This window comes from Notechis scutatus, chromosome 2 (assembly GCF_049901735.1).
Source record: "Notechis scutatus isolate UNSWTSFEM ecotype Mainland chromosome 2, rNotScu1.2, whole genome shotgun sequence".
NCBI classification, from domain to species: Eukaryota; Metazoa; Chordata; class Lepidosauria; order Squamata; family Elapidae; genus Notechis; species Notechis scutatus.
The window spans coordinates 46584965-46600185 of record NC_142010.1 but is presented as its reverse complement, the minus strand read 5'-3'; the positions used below and the strand labels follow the sequence as shown (position 1 = coordinate 46600185).

The window sequence follows — 15221 nt, the reverse complement described above, 5'->3', positions numbered from 1 at the left end:
GTTACACTCAAAATTAAAGTGGAAAAAAACACTACAGGCTGATCCAACTTTGATGTAATGTCCTGAAAACAAGTCAAAATGAGGCTCAGTAGTGTGTGTGGCCTCCACATGCCTGTATGACCTCCCTACAATGCCTGGGCATGCTCCTGATGAGGTGGCAGATGGTCTCCTGAGGGATCTCCTCCCTCACCTGGACTAAAGCATCCCCCAACTCCTGGACAGTCTGTGGTGCAACGTGGCGTTGGTGAATGGAGCGAGACATGATGTCCCAGATGTGCTCAATTGGGTTCAGGTCTGGGGAACGGGTGGGCTAGTCCATAGCATCAATGCCTTCGTCTTGCAGGAACTGCTGACACACTCCAGCCACATGAGGTATAGCATTGTCGTGCATTAGGAGGAACCCAGGGCCAACTGCACCAGCAAATGGTCTCACAAGGGGTCTGAGATCTCATCTTGGTACCTAATGGCAGTCAGGCTACCTCTGGAGAGCACATGGAGGGCTGTGCGGCCCCCTAAAGAAATGCCACCCACCCCACACCATTACTGACCCACTGCCAAACCGGTCATGCTAGAGGATGTTGCAGACAGCAGAACGTTCTCCATGGCGTCTCCAGACCCTGTCACGTCTGTCACATGTGCTCAGTGTGAACCTGCTTTCATCTGTGAAGAGCACAGGGTGCCAGTGGCGAATTTGCCAATCTTGGTGTTCTTTGGCAAATGCCAAATGTCCTGCACAGTGTTGGGCTGTAAGCACAACCCCCACCTGTGGACGTCAGGCCCTCATACCATGGAGTCTGTTTCTGACCGTTTGAGCAGCCACATGCACATTTGTGGCCCGCTGGAGGTCATTTTGCAGGGCTCTGGCAGTGCTCCTCCTGTCCCTCCTTGCACAAAGGTGGAGGTAGCGGTCCTGATGCTGGGTTGTTGCCCTCCTACAGCCTCCTCCACGTCTCCTGATGTACTGGCCTGTCTCCTGATAGTGTCTCCATGCTCTGGACAGTACGCTGACAGACACAGTAAGCCTTCTTGCCACAGCTCGCATTGATGTGCCATCCTGGATGAGCTGCACTACCTGAGCCACTTGTGTGGGTTGTAGACTTCGTCTCATGCTACCACTAGAGTGACAGCACCGCCAGCATTCAAAAATGACCAAACCATCAGCCAGAAAGCATAGGAACTGAGACGTGATCTGTGGTCACCACCTGCAGAACCACTCCTTTATTGCTAACTGCCTATGCTTTCCACCTCTTGTCTATTCCATTTGCACAACAGCATGTGAAATTGATTGTCAATCAGTGTTGCTACCTAAGTGGACAGTTTGATTTCACAGAAGTGTGATTGACTTGGAGTTACATTGTGTTGTTTAAGTGTTCCCTGTATTTTTGTGAGCAGTGTATATGCACATATACACATGCATGCATACACACGCACACACTACCCTGTACAAATACTCATAAGATTGCATAACCCATGGTTCAGAGCTGCTCCAGACCAATACATGAAAACAGATAGACAAAAGCCACTAAAAATATTGAACAATGACAAAAAATATGGCTAATGATATTTGAATAAGCAGATAGGGAAATTGTCACCTGCAGTTAGGAAAAAGGAATGCAGCCTCCAAAGTGTATATAAAGCAATTTCTTAAAAGGAAGCTTTATTTTTATACTGATGCAGGCACACAGGGGGGACATTTCTGCATAATTTATCATTAATCACAGTGGAAATTATATGCACTAGGTTCCTAACCTCCCACCACCACTTCTTACTTAGTGATCAAAATTATAATGAGTATGCTGATAGAAATACATCCTTTAGAAAAACAAATAGCTAGGAAATGTGAATTTGTCACACTAGAATTGTGGTACGGAATGATTGTACAAGTAAGCAGAAGTGTTGGTTTTCATTAAGTATCCTGGGATTTTTTTGTTTTTTTGTTTTGGAAGAACCAAATTAATTGATGGTGAGGCATAAATACATTTAGGAGAATAGAAGAGACTTGGGGCATAGGCAGCAGAAGTCTCCACAGTAACCAAATCTTTAATGTATTTCTGACCATCCATTTTTCAGTTACAAAAATTATTGTCTGGTCTATGTTGTATAAAATACTGCTTTATAAAGCCTTAGTTGGGCCACACCTGGAATACTACATCCAGTTTAGGTCACCACATTACAAAACATTTTGCTGCATGATTATTCCCATATTAACTTAGATGGGCAGTTAATTTAAGTGAGCAATTACTGGTAAAGAATTACTCTCAGGATCCCTGTAACCAGACCCAACAATGGATCATGTTTTCCTCGTTACTGCTACACCTACTAATCCAATAAAATCAGAATAGAGCTGGAAGGGGCCTTGGAGGTTGTCTAGTCCAGCCCCCTACCCAAGCAGGAGATCATATACCATTTCAGAGAAGTGACTGTCCAGTCTCTCTTCTTTAAAACCTCCAGTGATGAAGCACCCACAACCTCTGAAAGCAAGCTGTTCCATTGATTAATTGTTCTTACTATTAGGAAGTTTCTCAATGTTTATACTGGTCCTTGAGTGTGAATAAGGGTGAACAAGAAGAGAGGAGTTCCATTAATTAGTGGAACAACTTGCCTACAGAAGTTGTGAATGCTCCAACACTGGAAGTTTTTTTTAAAAAAAAGATTGGACCACCACTTGTCTGAAATGGAATAAGGTTTCCTGCCTGAGCAAGGGAGTGGACTAGAACAGGGATCGCCAACCTTTTGGACCTCAGGGACCACCAAACTCATAATTTTAAATCCTGCAGACCAGAAACCCTGGGAAAATCCCCCCAAAAAACTGCAGGAAAACTCCCCACCCCATTTTCCTATCGATCAATCATTCTTTATTTGGGATCAATCTCCAGCTCTGTTCTCAGGGAGGGGGGAGAGAGAGAGACTTTTGGCTTCATGCAAGGAAAGCAGCAGAAGTCTTTCTTTCTCTCCCCCAAATTCCACCAGAAATGAGTCTTTGCCAGTGCAGCCTCTTGGATCAGGATGTCTTGCAGGGTCTCAGAAGAAAGAAGCGGAAAGAAGCAGCCCGGTGGCAAGGCCAGTCACGTGGGGCAAGTTGCCCCCCTCTGCCCTTTCCCCTCTCCCCTCACTACCTCGTGTTGTTCGTGTTGTTTGCAATGCAAGCAACACAAGCTTTGTGTTCCCCTGGGCCATGTGGGCAGCGCAGCCCTGTGTTCCCATGCAGGCTGGATTAATTGCTTTGGGGGTGACATTTCTCTGCGGACCACCAAAATTTTCTCGTGGACCACCAGTGGTCTCCGGCCCACTGGTTGGCGACCACTGGGCTAGAAGACCTCCAAGGTCCCTTCCAACGCTTCCATTCTGTCAGCTTCTGGTGAGGACATCTGTGCAAGTGTGCTGGGTGACTTCTCACAAGCAACCCCCTCAGCAACTCAACTGGAGTGGGATTCCTTTCCCCACCAGACCCTCCACGTATTTGCCTGGTTGTAAAATGGGGCCACAGTGACTGCAAAGCATAGCAGCCAGCCAGGTACTATCAATGGGGTTGCCGGTTGAGGAAATTGTGTCATCTTTCCTGAGTTGGGAAAAAGCAGGGCTGAGGGAAGGCGGGGGGAGGGGAAGGGCGACTTAACCCCAAAGCGGAATTCAAACGTTTCTCGCCTCTTCTCAGCCTGAGGCTTGATGGGGTAGGAGAAGGGGTTGTTTTTACCCCCGCCGGGAGGAATCGCTTCACTTCACACTTCACATTTTCAGCCAGAAGCTGAGCTTGCGGTCTCTTTGCAGGTAAAGTCCCTCTCCGCTGACAGGGCCCTATCCACCTTCTTCGGCCGCCTGGAAGGCAGGGTAGCCTTTCTAAAAAAAAAAAAATCTGCGTGCCTATGGGGAGAGCGGACTTCTCGCCCCCCGCTTCTCCGCTCACCTCTCTGGAAGTTTATCTTAAACCCCCCCACCTCCGTCCTTTTCAGCTCTCGGACCCTGGAGGGAAGTTCTAGTCGGATGCAGGTTGGGACTCCGGGATGTCGGTCTGTGAGCGTCGACCTGGCAGTAAATCTCTCTTAAATCCACTTCGGGCGCAGGGTTGGGGTTGGCTGTTAGAGGTGTTAAAGGGAGCCGGTCCGCCCTAAAGTGTCGAAGAGCCTTCGAAGTGGGTGCGCCAAAAGAGCCCGGTGGGATCTGGATTCTTCCTAAACACTAGAGGCGAAGGTGCTTTTTTTTTTTTCTTCTTCTTTCTTTCTCCTTCCCCTCGGGGATCGCCCTCCGAATCAATGAAAGCTCCAGACCCCGGAGCTTCCTGCATTGAGTTTGTGAAGCCCCTTGCCAAGCGGATCAAGGGCAGAGCCGCTCCGGTCGCTGCCTCTGCTGTGGCTTTCCGCTTCAGCCGGGGTTGCGCCCATGCAGGGAAAGGACGGAACGCCCGAAGGGGCTGAGATGGGACCGTTGCACCCAGAAATAGCGGCGCTAATCGCGAAGGGTGGGGAAATTTTTTTTTAACGGATGGCGCTCCATTTGCCGAACTTCAACAGTGTCGCATATTAATCTTGCAAAGCGGCAGCTCGGTCGGTACTCCTGATCGCAGTAAAGGAGTCTTGTGGCCGCGAGTCCCACTGTATAACCTCAGCAGGATGCGCGCACGAGATTATACTTGCTTTCAATTTCTTGCGTTCAATTTCTGTGGTCACATTAGCAATGGGTAGGAAGCCTCTCTCTCTCTCTCTCTCTCTCTCTGTGTGTGTGTGTGTGTGTGTGTGAGAGAGAGAGAGAGAGAGAGAGAGGAGGAGGAGGAGGAGGAGAAGGTATATTATTCGTTTTCTTCGTTTCCACCCCTGGCTTTCGAAACCTCAAAAAAAAAAAAAAAAAAGCGGCAGCCGCGGTCTCTTTAAATCTTTGGCTTGTTTTTTGGCGTTCGTGCTCGCCTCCCCCCCAGCCCCCACCTCTCCTTTCGCTGCTGCTTTTCAGTCCCTGCGTGAGCAAAAGGGCTTCCTCTGCAGCGAAGGAAGGAAAATGCTTGTCGGCCGGAGGAGGAGGAGAGGAGGAGGAGGAGAGCAGCAGCAGCAGCAGCAGCAGCAGCTTCCCTGGGCAGCGCTCGGCGATCAGCGACTGGCAGGGACCTTCCATTTGCAACAAGCGGATAGCGGCGATGGGGCAGGGCGACGGCAGCCGTCCGCTGCATTGAGCGCCCGACGTTGGTGCCGTCCGGGTTAGCCAGCCTTGCCCTCTTTTCAGCCCGAAAAGGCTGCCGGACACTTTGGGGGGAGAGAGGGATCGCTGCCCCGCCTGCGTTCTCCCCCGGCGCAACTTTGCGGAGCGGATTCTTCCCCCGCCCCTTTCCGATCCATCCATGCCCCGACCTGAACTTTAGCTGCCCGGGGGCTCCGCGGAGGGAGCCACCCAAAAGCTCGGAAGCCGCCAATATGATTTGAAAGCCCGGGGGGCGGGAGCCGAAAAGGGGAGAGCGCGACTGCTGAGGTGGGGGAGACTTCGGAAGATGAGCCACGCAGGTAAGGAGGCTCCGTAGCCGGGAGCCAGGAAAGCCCAGGACTTGAGAAGGGCGCGAGCGTTGGGGGGAGGGGAGGGGAGGGGAGGAGGAGTGGGGGAGAAGGCAAAAGCTCCGCGCAACTCCCTTTGGGAAGGCGCAGGTCGAAGGGGTTTCTTCGCCAGGCTGCGCGGGAGATCGAGCTTCGTGCAATCGCTCCTGGGATGACAGGAACGGGCGGTCGTAGCCAAGAGTCGGACTGGCCAAAGATTTCTGCCCCAGGGCAAGACCTCCGTTAGGCCGACCACGAAGGACACCCCCCCCCTCGCCGTCCTCCCCGAAAAAAAAAAAAAAGTGCCCGCTTTCCAGAGGTCATTCGCGCCAAAGATTTATACGCCGCTGCTTCTTTATCAAGAATCCCGAAGCAGGGAAAGGGAGCAATGAAAAGAAACCATTGGCAAACGTCAAGAGAGCCGCAGAGTGAGGTGAAATTGGGAGCTCTAGACCGGTGAAGCGCAGTTGCGGTGGATTTCAGGATTCATTCCTTGCCTCTTGTACAGTTCTACAGGGAAAGCGGGGAAAGGGGGCTTTCTGTCTGTCCCACCACCCACCCACCCGCCACCTCCACCCTGCTTTGCCTTTGTGCCTTCGGCTCCGGTTTTCAATATTTTCGGCTTTTGCTTGCGCTCCCCCTTAGAATAAAGGGGAGGGAGGGTGGAATAAGAAGGACTGGAGTGAATCGGCTCTTGGGCGCTTCCCCACCCACCCACCCACCCCCACCGACCAAGAGTCTCCCTTAACGCCTTGTGTGTGAGCGCTGGGGAGTCGGGTTCCGCTCCCACCCCTGTTGGATGGGCCGCCCTACAGAGCCGACCGACCGGTCCGCTGGTCTGTGGGAGTTCATTGAACGGGCTTTGGAGCCAACTTTTCTTCCGGTCTCTTTCTCTTTCCTCGCTGCCCCTCCTCCCGCCGTCTTCCCTTCGTCGGGTCTCTTCCTGGCTGGTACCGTCATTCTTCCCCCACCCCCACCCCACCCCGCACCGGCTCGGCGCCAACCTTTGCCGGATTGCTCCGCTGTTTGTTTATGCCAAAACCCGAACTCGCCGTCGTTTCTTTGGCGGTTTTGCATAGGATCGCCAACGTCCGATGACGGATGTGGCACAAGAAAAAGAATTGGGTTTGCAATTGGGAACCCGCGCGTCGGAGGAGCCGGGCCGTCTGGGGAAAGGCGGGCGAGGGGTGGGGCGGGTTGATCCTGAGGTAAACTGCCCCGCTTTGCTCTCTTCACTTAACTCTGCCTCTCTGCCACAGAAACGTTAGGATGGGGAGATGAGGGCGGATTTCTCTCGACTGGTGCCCCCCCCTTTTTATGAACCTGTCGGTTAAGAAGGATGGGTAGCGCTAACTCAACGAATCCAGAGGGCAACGCTTTATAGAGAAAAAGGATTCCCCCAACGGCACCGTCCAAATGCATACACACACACACACACAGACAGACAGAACAACACACACACACACACACACACACACACACAGAGGACCCAATTATTCTGCTGCTTCTCAATCCTTAGTGGTGACTAAAACCACACAAAAGGTGGCTTTTCCAGCAGGGGGCAATACAATGGTTGTGACAGCGGATCTCTTCCTTTCTCTTCAGTACATCCTTAGGAAATAGATAGATGGGCCTTGCTTTCAAATTCCCATACCTGGGGGGGATGCTTGCAGCTCTCTCTTTCTCTCTCTCTCCCTCCCTCCCTCTCCCTCCCTCTCTCTCTCTCTCTGTATGTGTGTGTGTTTGTGTGTTTTAGAACTGCCATACAAGGAGGAGGGCAGGGGGAGAGAGAGAGGGAAAGAGAATGAGATTTCTAGATGGTCTTGTAAGAGTGCCTTAGAAGTTTATGATAAAATTTCAGTGGTTCTGGTGAAAAATTACAGTTCTCAAATTCTGAGGAATAAGATTTATCTCCCAAGACAGGGGAAATGAATCAGGTCTTTCCTAAAAGGCAGGATCTTCCCTAGGATTGCAGGCTAAGGTCACAGGGCTTATGAGTTGTCCAGCTGTTAGTCTTTATCAGAGAACAAGATGTGCTGATTGGATGCCTAAAAGAGCTCATTGCCTTCATCAGCTTCTATGTATGAATTGAGAAGAGGTGCCATCAAGCAATTAAATGTCCTGGCCTAAACTTGATCCCTCCAGGTTTAAAAAAAAAACTTGAGAGAAATAAATGAATGAATTAAGTCTTTGGAGAGTGATTGATCATCTTTAATTATCCTACTTTACCTACAAAACCTTAGAAAGGGAGACGTGCAAGCATTATGTCCTTCCTTTGATGAACTTTCCATGCTTTCTTATCACTTTACATTTTTCTCAAGAGAAAGAGACAAAGAGAGGGAGAAGGAAAGAGGGGAGAGAGAGGGGGAGGGAGGGAGAGAGAAAGAGAGGGGAGAGAAACAAAGAGAGAGGGAGGAGAGGGAGAGACAGGGGAGGGGGAGAGGGACAGAGAGAAAAAGAGGGGGGGGGAGAGAAAGAGAGAGTTAGAGTATTGAGGAAGAGAAACCAGAATATTAGCACAAGGTCTTTTGGTAGTGCTGGGAGTCACTGTTTAGAAGCCCTAAAGGAAAAAGTTGCATCTAAAATGCTTCAGAACATAGCAATTTGATTTTATGTAGAAATCAAATTGCAATCATTGCAGGAAGAGAGCCCTGTGGGAGCCAGGAATCTGACAGCACCAGAAGGAATTTGGTAACATTTCAATATTTTTCAATTTCAATATTTTTTCTTTGCTTGTTGCCCTTGAGACAATGTTGACGCCTGGCACCAGCCTTACATGTCCCAACAGTTTTCTTGGTGAGATTTTAGAAGTGGTTTGCCCTTGCCTTTTTCCTAGGTCTAAGAGAGAGTGAATGGCCCAAGGTCACCAGGCTGGCTTTGCACCTAAGGGCAGGAGTAGAACTCACAGTCTCCCAGCTTCTAGACCGGTTCCTTAATCACTGTACCAAACTAGTTCTCACTTTGGCACAACATACTCAAAATAACTAGAATGAGTAAGTAGGGGAATGAAATACCATTGCATAAATGTTAAATACCCTATTCAAACAGTTGGAGTTTTTCTTGGTAGTGGATTAGAGCCTAAATGGTTTGGGGCCAATTATTATCTATCAGTCCAACCTCACAGGATTGTTGTAGAAAAAAAATGAAGTTCATACGGTGCCTTGAATAATGAAGGAAAAGTGAAGACTCCAAGTAACAAAGAACAAATGAATAATCTGACACAAACATTATTGCCTTTGAAGGAAGTCCCCTTCTCTCTCTCATACTTCACCTCCGTAATTTTGCTAGCTTCCTTGTAGATTTGATTCAATCCTCAAACTAGCCTCCCTACAACATAATCCCGTCTGGACACCCTGGGAATCCTGTGAGTTTGGAAGCCAGGAGGTTGAGGTAGAGGCTGGTTTATGTCAATGAATCAGTGCTTTATTTTGACACATTCTTCTAACATATGTACCCATTGCCATACTCCCATTTCACGTTGGAGTAGGCAACATGTCCAGAGGTGGTATTCAGCCAGTTCGGAGGTTCTAGAGAACTGGTAGCAGAAATTTTGAGTAGTTCAGAGAACTAGTAAATATCATCTCTGACTGGCCCTGCCACCATTTATTCTCTGCCTCCCAAGTCCCAGCTGATTGGCTGGGACTTCTTTTGCTGCCCTGCACAGGAGAACGGAGCTGGAAAGCAGGTTAGTGGGGTGGGGAGGGAATGGGGATTTTACAGTATCCTTTCACTGGAGTGGGGTGGAAATGGAGATTTTGCAGGACCCTTCCCCTGCCCTGCTCACCAAGCCCTGCTCACCAAGCCACACCATACCACACCCACCAAGCCACGCCCACAGAACCGGTAGTAAAAAAAAATTTGAATACCACCACTGAACATGTTACATGAAAAGGGAAAGGGGAAAGTGATAATATGCAAAAAAATAATTAGAAGGACTAAAATAAGAAAAAGAAAATTCAGCTAGATTTCATTTAACACTAGTGTCATTCCATTCCTTTCTGTCCTTGATAATCATTCTTCTTTCTTTCACCATGTCCAAATTCCACATGCTACCTTTTCTTGAGTTACACTTTAAAGAATATAAATTAGAAATGCTTCACTTCTTGATAATACTTTGAATAATCGCAATAGCGAACTGCCTGTACTGAAAATATTTAGATAACCTTTAGATAGGTGACAAAGGCTGAATTTGAAGACTTTGATTATTCTAAGAATAGGCTATTGTAATATGTTGATAATGGGAGGACCCCTACAGTGAAATATCAGCCCAATGAAAAAATGATTAATGTTGAATGGGTTTCAAATTCCTTTCCTTTTCTTTAAAACTTGCAAGTTTAGCATTTCATATATGAATACAACTGAGGCTATGCAAAAAGTATGTCCTTCCATCCTTGTACCATTTGCTCCTGCAAGAGAAACTTCTGTTTCTTTTCTACCTCATTCTCAGAGTACCTTAGAATTTATTTTGGGATAGTCTGGGACTCATTTTATACTGCGAGATAATCAAAGTGTTTGTTCTTTGTTACCCTTTAAAAAAAAAACTTCCAGGCTGTCCCTGCTTTGTGATCTAAAAAAAGCCAAGGAAAAAAGTTTCCTTGAGATACATTTCCTTGGAAATTAAATACAGCTAGTCCTCATTTAGTGACCACAATTAGGACTGGCAATTTAGTTGTTAAATGAAGTGGTCGCTAAGTGAAAACACAATAATGCTTATGAACTTACTTGAGCTTTCTTTGCTTTACAGACTGCAAAGTTTGTAAATGAAAAGACAGTTTGCCAAGTAGCTGGTTGCAAAATTGTTTTTTTAATCACTGTTGCGACTGCAAATGGACGTTAAATGAACCAATTGCTAAACAGGGACTACCTGTGATTTTCTATTCATTGTATTGGAATTGTTTGTGGGGAAAATGGAGTAGAATATGTTGACTCAACATTACCAATAATACTTGTAAATTCAGGTAGTGGGCATTAGAATTTTTGAGGAATAGTTTGGCAAAAATGGACACACAGCAAATAAGATCTTGTCTATGTGAGTGGATTTGTATGTGTGTAATTCTGTGTATATATCTGTCTATCACATCATAGCAATAGCACTTAGACTCATATACCACTTCACAGTGCTTTACAGCCCTCTCTAAGCGGTTTACAAAGTCAGCATATTTCCTCCAACAATCCGGGTCCTCATTTTACCCACTTCCATCCCAAGGATGGAAGGCTGAGTCAACCTTGAGCTGGCCAGGATCGAACTCCTGGCAGTCAGCAATGAGTTAGCCTGCAATACTGCATTCTAACCACTGCAACACCATGACTCTTGGTTATGAATGGAAATGGTTATGAATAGGCCTTTTGAGGAGCAGCATCCCAGGTATGGAAGAACCTCTGCAGGAAAGCCTATTTTGTTATCGTTTCAGCACCAGAGGGAAGGCCTTCGTTTTTTCCTGGGGCATTTCAGTCTCCTTATCTTGCTTTTATACTTCAGTGTCAAGAGTGTTGCTTTGCATGCAGAAGGTCCCTAGCAATTCCAAGCAAGCCTATAAAATTAAACACTAGATTAAATATAAAGGGCTGTTTGAAACCCTAATGAGCCACTGCCAGTCCTTGCTAACAGTGCTAGGCTAGCCAGACCAGGGAGTGTCTCACTCTATTCAAGGATGCTTCCTGAGATGCATCTTAAGCAGTTTTAGCTCCATGACATTTTTAAATGCTTATATTAGCCTCTGTTGTTTATAATTGCTGTTTTAATTGATTCTTGTAATTAGGTTTTTTTGGGGGGGTTGTTGTTGTACTACTTTTGATTTACACAGGTTTTATTCACGCTTTATTAGTACATTGGATTAAGAGCTATTACCTAGAGGGTGACAGATAAATCTAGGAATAAATAGTATGCAATTAAATGATTACACTCTCAAGCAATTTGGCAGATCTGTAGTCTCCTCTACTGAAGGTTGAATGCCTTCTTCTCCAAGAATATTACCTCTGACCAAAAGTGCCACATATTGAGGATGGGAATTCAATTCAGTATCATGCTCTGGACTGTTTGGGAGGAGGAAGCTTACGCTAAAGTTATATTTTAGAGTACCCCCAAAAAAATTGCCACCAGAAAAGGCACCAGGTCTTATTTTCGGGGGATGTCATCCACTGACTAACCTCACTTGTGTGCATCACCTCTGGCCTCCTTTTCGCTGTCTGAGGCCTTCAGGAACTTCTTCTGCAGCTGGCAAGGCTTTCTTGAAGGCCTCTGCAGCCAATAACAGAGCTCCAGACTGATCCGGTGCTTTGTTATCGGCTACAGAGGCCCTCAGGAAAGTCTTGCCAGCCTTGTCAGCTGCAGAAGAAATGGGCTGGCAAGACAGGTATTGAGGTGTGCAAGTCCTGGCTACAACTGTCCAAAGGAAAGTAGTCGGGCAGCTCCATCCCCACCCTAGCTTAATTTTTACCCGTGCACTCTGAAGTGGGCAGGATCTTTAATTAGGGCTTATTTTGGGGATAGGGCTTATATTGGGCATATGTGTAGAAATCAAGGTAGGACTTACTTTCAGGGTAGGTTGTATTTTCAGGAAAACAGGGTAATAAAGGAGAGTATTTATAGCTCAGGGTTGAAATAAGGGATCCTTAACATCATCAGTGCTAGTAAGGAGTGCTGTTTGCTGTCATTTTATATTTTGGTGTCTTGCCTGCCTGTGCGAGTTGGGGCAGTCTTAGAAATTCTTGTTGTTATATTGGAAATAGTAACGAGCTAGAAAATATGAAACATGGGTGATTAAAGTGAAAGACAAAACTGGTCTTGTTATGTAATGGAGTGTTTGTTAATAATTAAATGAAATAGGGAATAAAAATAAAAGAAGAGGGAATAAGAGGAATGAATGAAAATACTTTAATTGTTCTTAATGATTTATAAAATACAATTGGAAAGAAATGTAAAAGATTTATAATGAAATCAATATCAGTTGTCAGGATGAATTGGAATAGAATAACCATTTTATTCATTATTGTTATATACTTTTTCTTTTTTGTAGAATTTAGTGTGTATTTTTAAGGGAAAGTACCAAGCAGAATTTGGTTGATAAGAGTTATATGATATAAAATAGGTATTAGAAATTGAATGTTATAATTGTATAATGTATAAATTAAATGTTTAATGAGATTTGAAAGGATAACAATTATAAGATATAAAGGTGATACACTCTACTTGGTAATCATAGGGGAAACCTTGCTTTTCAATGCCTGGAAGGGGAGGGAATTGTTTTTTTCTTCCCCTTTTGGAATGATGATGGAAAAAGAATGTATGAAATTGTAAACAGGACAGACAAAAGTACAGATATAAAGACTAGAAAGATATAGAAATTTAGAAAAAAATATATGTAATTGAATTAGAAAAGAATGAGATAATCATAAAGTAAGGGAAGGGAAAAATTATTGAAAAATTGATAAAATAGTGACAAAATATGAAATTGAATATAAAGATGAATATGTAACTGAGATTATGTCTGTATGGAGATGTGATAACCTGGAATCATGCGGCTCTCAAAAAAAGATATTTTATTTGTATTATGTTTTGTGAAAACCCAAATAAAACTTTTATTAAAAAAAAGAAAGAAAGATAGATATTCTTTGGTTGGGCTGTTTACTAAGCTGTGGTGGTGCAGTGGTTAGACTGCAGTACTGCAGGCTATTTCTGCTGCCTGGCGGCTGCCTGTAATTTGGCAGATCAAATCTCACCAGGCTCAAGGTTGGCTCAGCCTTCCACCCTTCCAAGATCAGTAAAATAAGGACCCAAATTGTTGGGGGCAATAGGCTGACTCTTTAAACCACTTAGAGAGGGCTGTAAAGCACTAAGAGTTAAGCTATTGCTATTCTTTTAGTTTATATTCTGAATATAATAAGGAATGAACAGCACTCCTTACTAGCACTTATGATGTTACCTAGTTTGGGTAATGAAACATCCGCAAGAAAACAAGCAAACTCAGAGAGCACCAAGGACCCTCAGACAGCAGGCTGACAGAAAATTTATTTTGGTTATTGACTAATAAAAATACAATTAATAAAATGAACATACAAAATTATCCCCTAACAATAAGTTGTCTGTTTGGGGGAATTTGCAGAATCAAACTGTGGGTCCAAGTGGCTTCCTTACATATCCTAAATTGACTAGCCATCCTAAGTACTGTGGTAATCTTCAGCTGCCAGTTAAGTGTTGGCAATGTGCCATTTAACCTTTGGCACATGTTAGAAAATATCTTGGATTGGTCCTGGCAACCATGATTCTTCACTTATAAGAATACCAATCTGATACACACACACACACACACACACACACACACACACACACACACAATCTGCAAATGGGTAAAACCTGAGGGATGGTGAAATCAATGACATTTTGGATTTATTTACTGTTGCATCCTGAGATAATGTGGATGACAACTCAGATGGTTTACAACCTTAGCAGAGATTCTCTGGCTGGAATTATGTCCTTGTAAATCACTCAACCCTTGATTTTAATGATCCCTGTTACATATATAAAGTCAGGCCATCAAGCATATGCTCCAGATTTATCTGAATGCTGAAAAATGCGGATATGGCTTATCTGTACAATCCTATTAAACATTGGTTTATTGAGTGGTTAAGAAAGCCCAAAGGGCAGAATTGTAGATTTCACTTCAGTGCAGTAATCTGGAAATGAGTTAAAATAAATGAAGGTTAATTGGTTGATTATTATTAGAATTTGCATTGATTGTTGCAGTTTTACTGAAGCTGTAATTACTAGCAACATGAAACAAATTTTGTTGGATAAATCAGTAAGAACCTCCTGTTAAAAGGGAAAAGCTGTGCTGATTCTAGGTTTTTGAGGGCAGAGTGGAGCAGCTTTTGAGAAGTTGTGTTCTCCAAGTAGATCTATGTCTGTACCACTACGAGCAATATCAGTCCAATGGAGAAGGTTGCTGTAATCCCTCTTCTATTGCTCTTGTAGAAAAAGGAGAAGGAGCAGTAAGACCAAAAGGCCCCTGATCTTCCAAATGTGTGAACTTTGGCTGGAGTCAACTCCAGTGCTAGTTTTTGTATGAATTGGAACCTACACAGTACATATATTACTTTATTTATAACTGGGTGCTCTAATTCAAAAGACCGTGTCATGGTTCCAAGTAATGGCCCAATCAATTCAGGACTCTGAGGCTCTGGCTTTTCTCAAAGATCCATTTTATTGGGTACAGCATATCAGCATGTTCAAATGTGAAACCAACTCTAAATATTTCCTGCATTTTGTTATGATAAAAAGAATAGATACCACCCACCCACCCTAGTGTCACTGGTCATGTTAACCAACCAGGTGGATGGCAGGCTGCTCAACTACTCTCTCTGGCTGTTACAAGCTCTTGTTGAGATGCCCTTGATTCCCACGGGCCTTATGACTGTTATGTCTGGCACCTGGGAGGAAATTCCCCCTCCCCCCATATGCATGGCAACTAAAAAACGAAGTAAAAGGAATATGGCTTCAGCTAAAGCCATTTTGAGAGTTGATAGACTGTTTTTGTTTCTAATAACATGCAAACTAATATTCTTAAACCAGTTGCTATCGTTATCACTTCTATCCAATAGAAACAATAGTTTTGGCAGAATCTGATAATACATCACAGCTGGAGAAGGCTGATACTGTATAAACCACTTGGAAGAGTAAAGTTTTTATCCAATTAAATTTCAAAATTGAAATTG

The 15221-nt window shown here is 44.9% G+C and overlaps 1 protein-coding gene across 4 annotated transcripts in view; it reads left to right on the top strand.

Annotated features, from left to right (window-relative positions):
- Window positions 1-3646: 3646 nt before the first annotated feature.
- The window catches only part of FGD5 (FYVE, RhoGEF and PH domain containing 5), a 154762-nt gene continuing 143187 nt past the window's right edge, over window positions 3647-15221 (top strand). For 2 of the 4 annotated variants that reach the window (XM_026678412.2, XM_087954648.1), the window contains exon 1: window positions 5014-5483. In XM_026678412.2, the coding sequence (XP_026534197.2) occupies window positions 5471-5483 (13 nt within the window). In that variant the 5' untranslated portion in view covers window positions 5014-5470. Of the gene's footprint in view, window positions 3769-5006; window positions 5484-15221 lie in introns of those variants that run through there. The other 2 variants (XM_087954647.1, XM_026678403.2) reach the window with 2 other exon arrangements.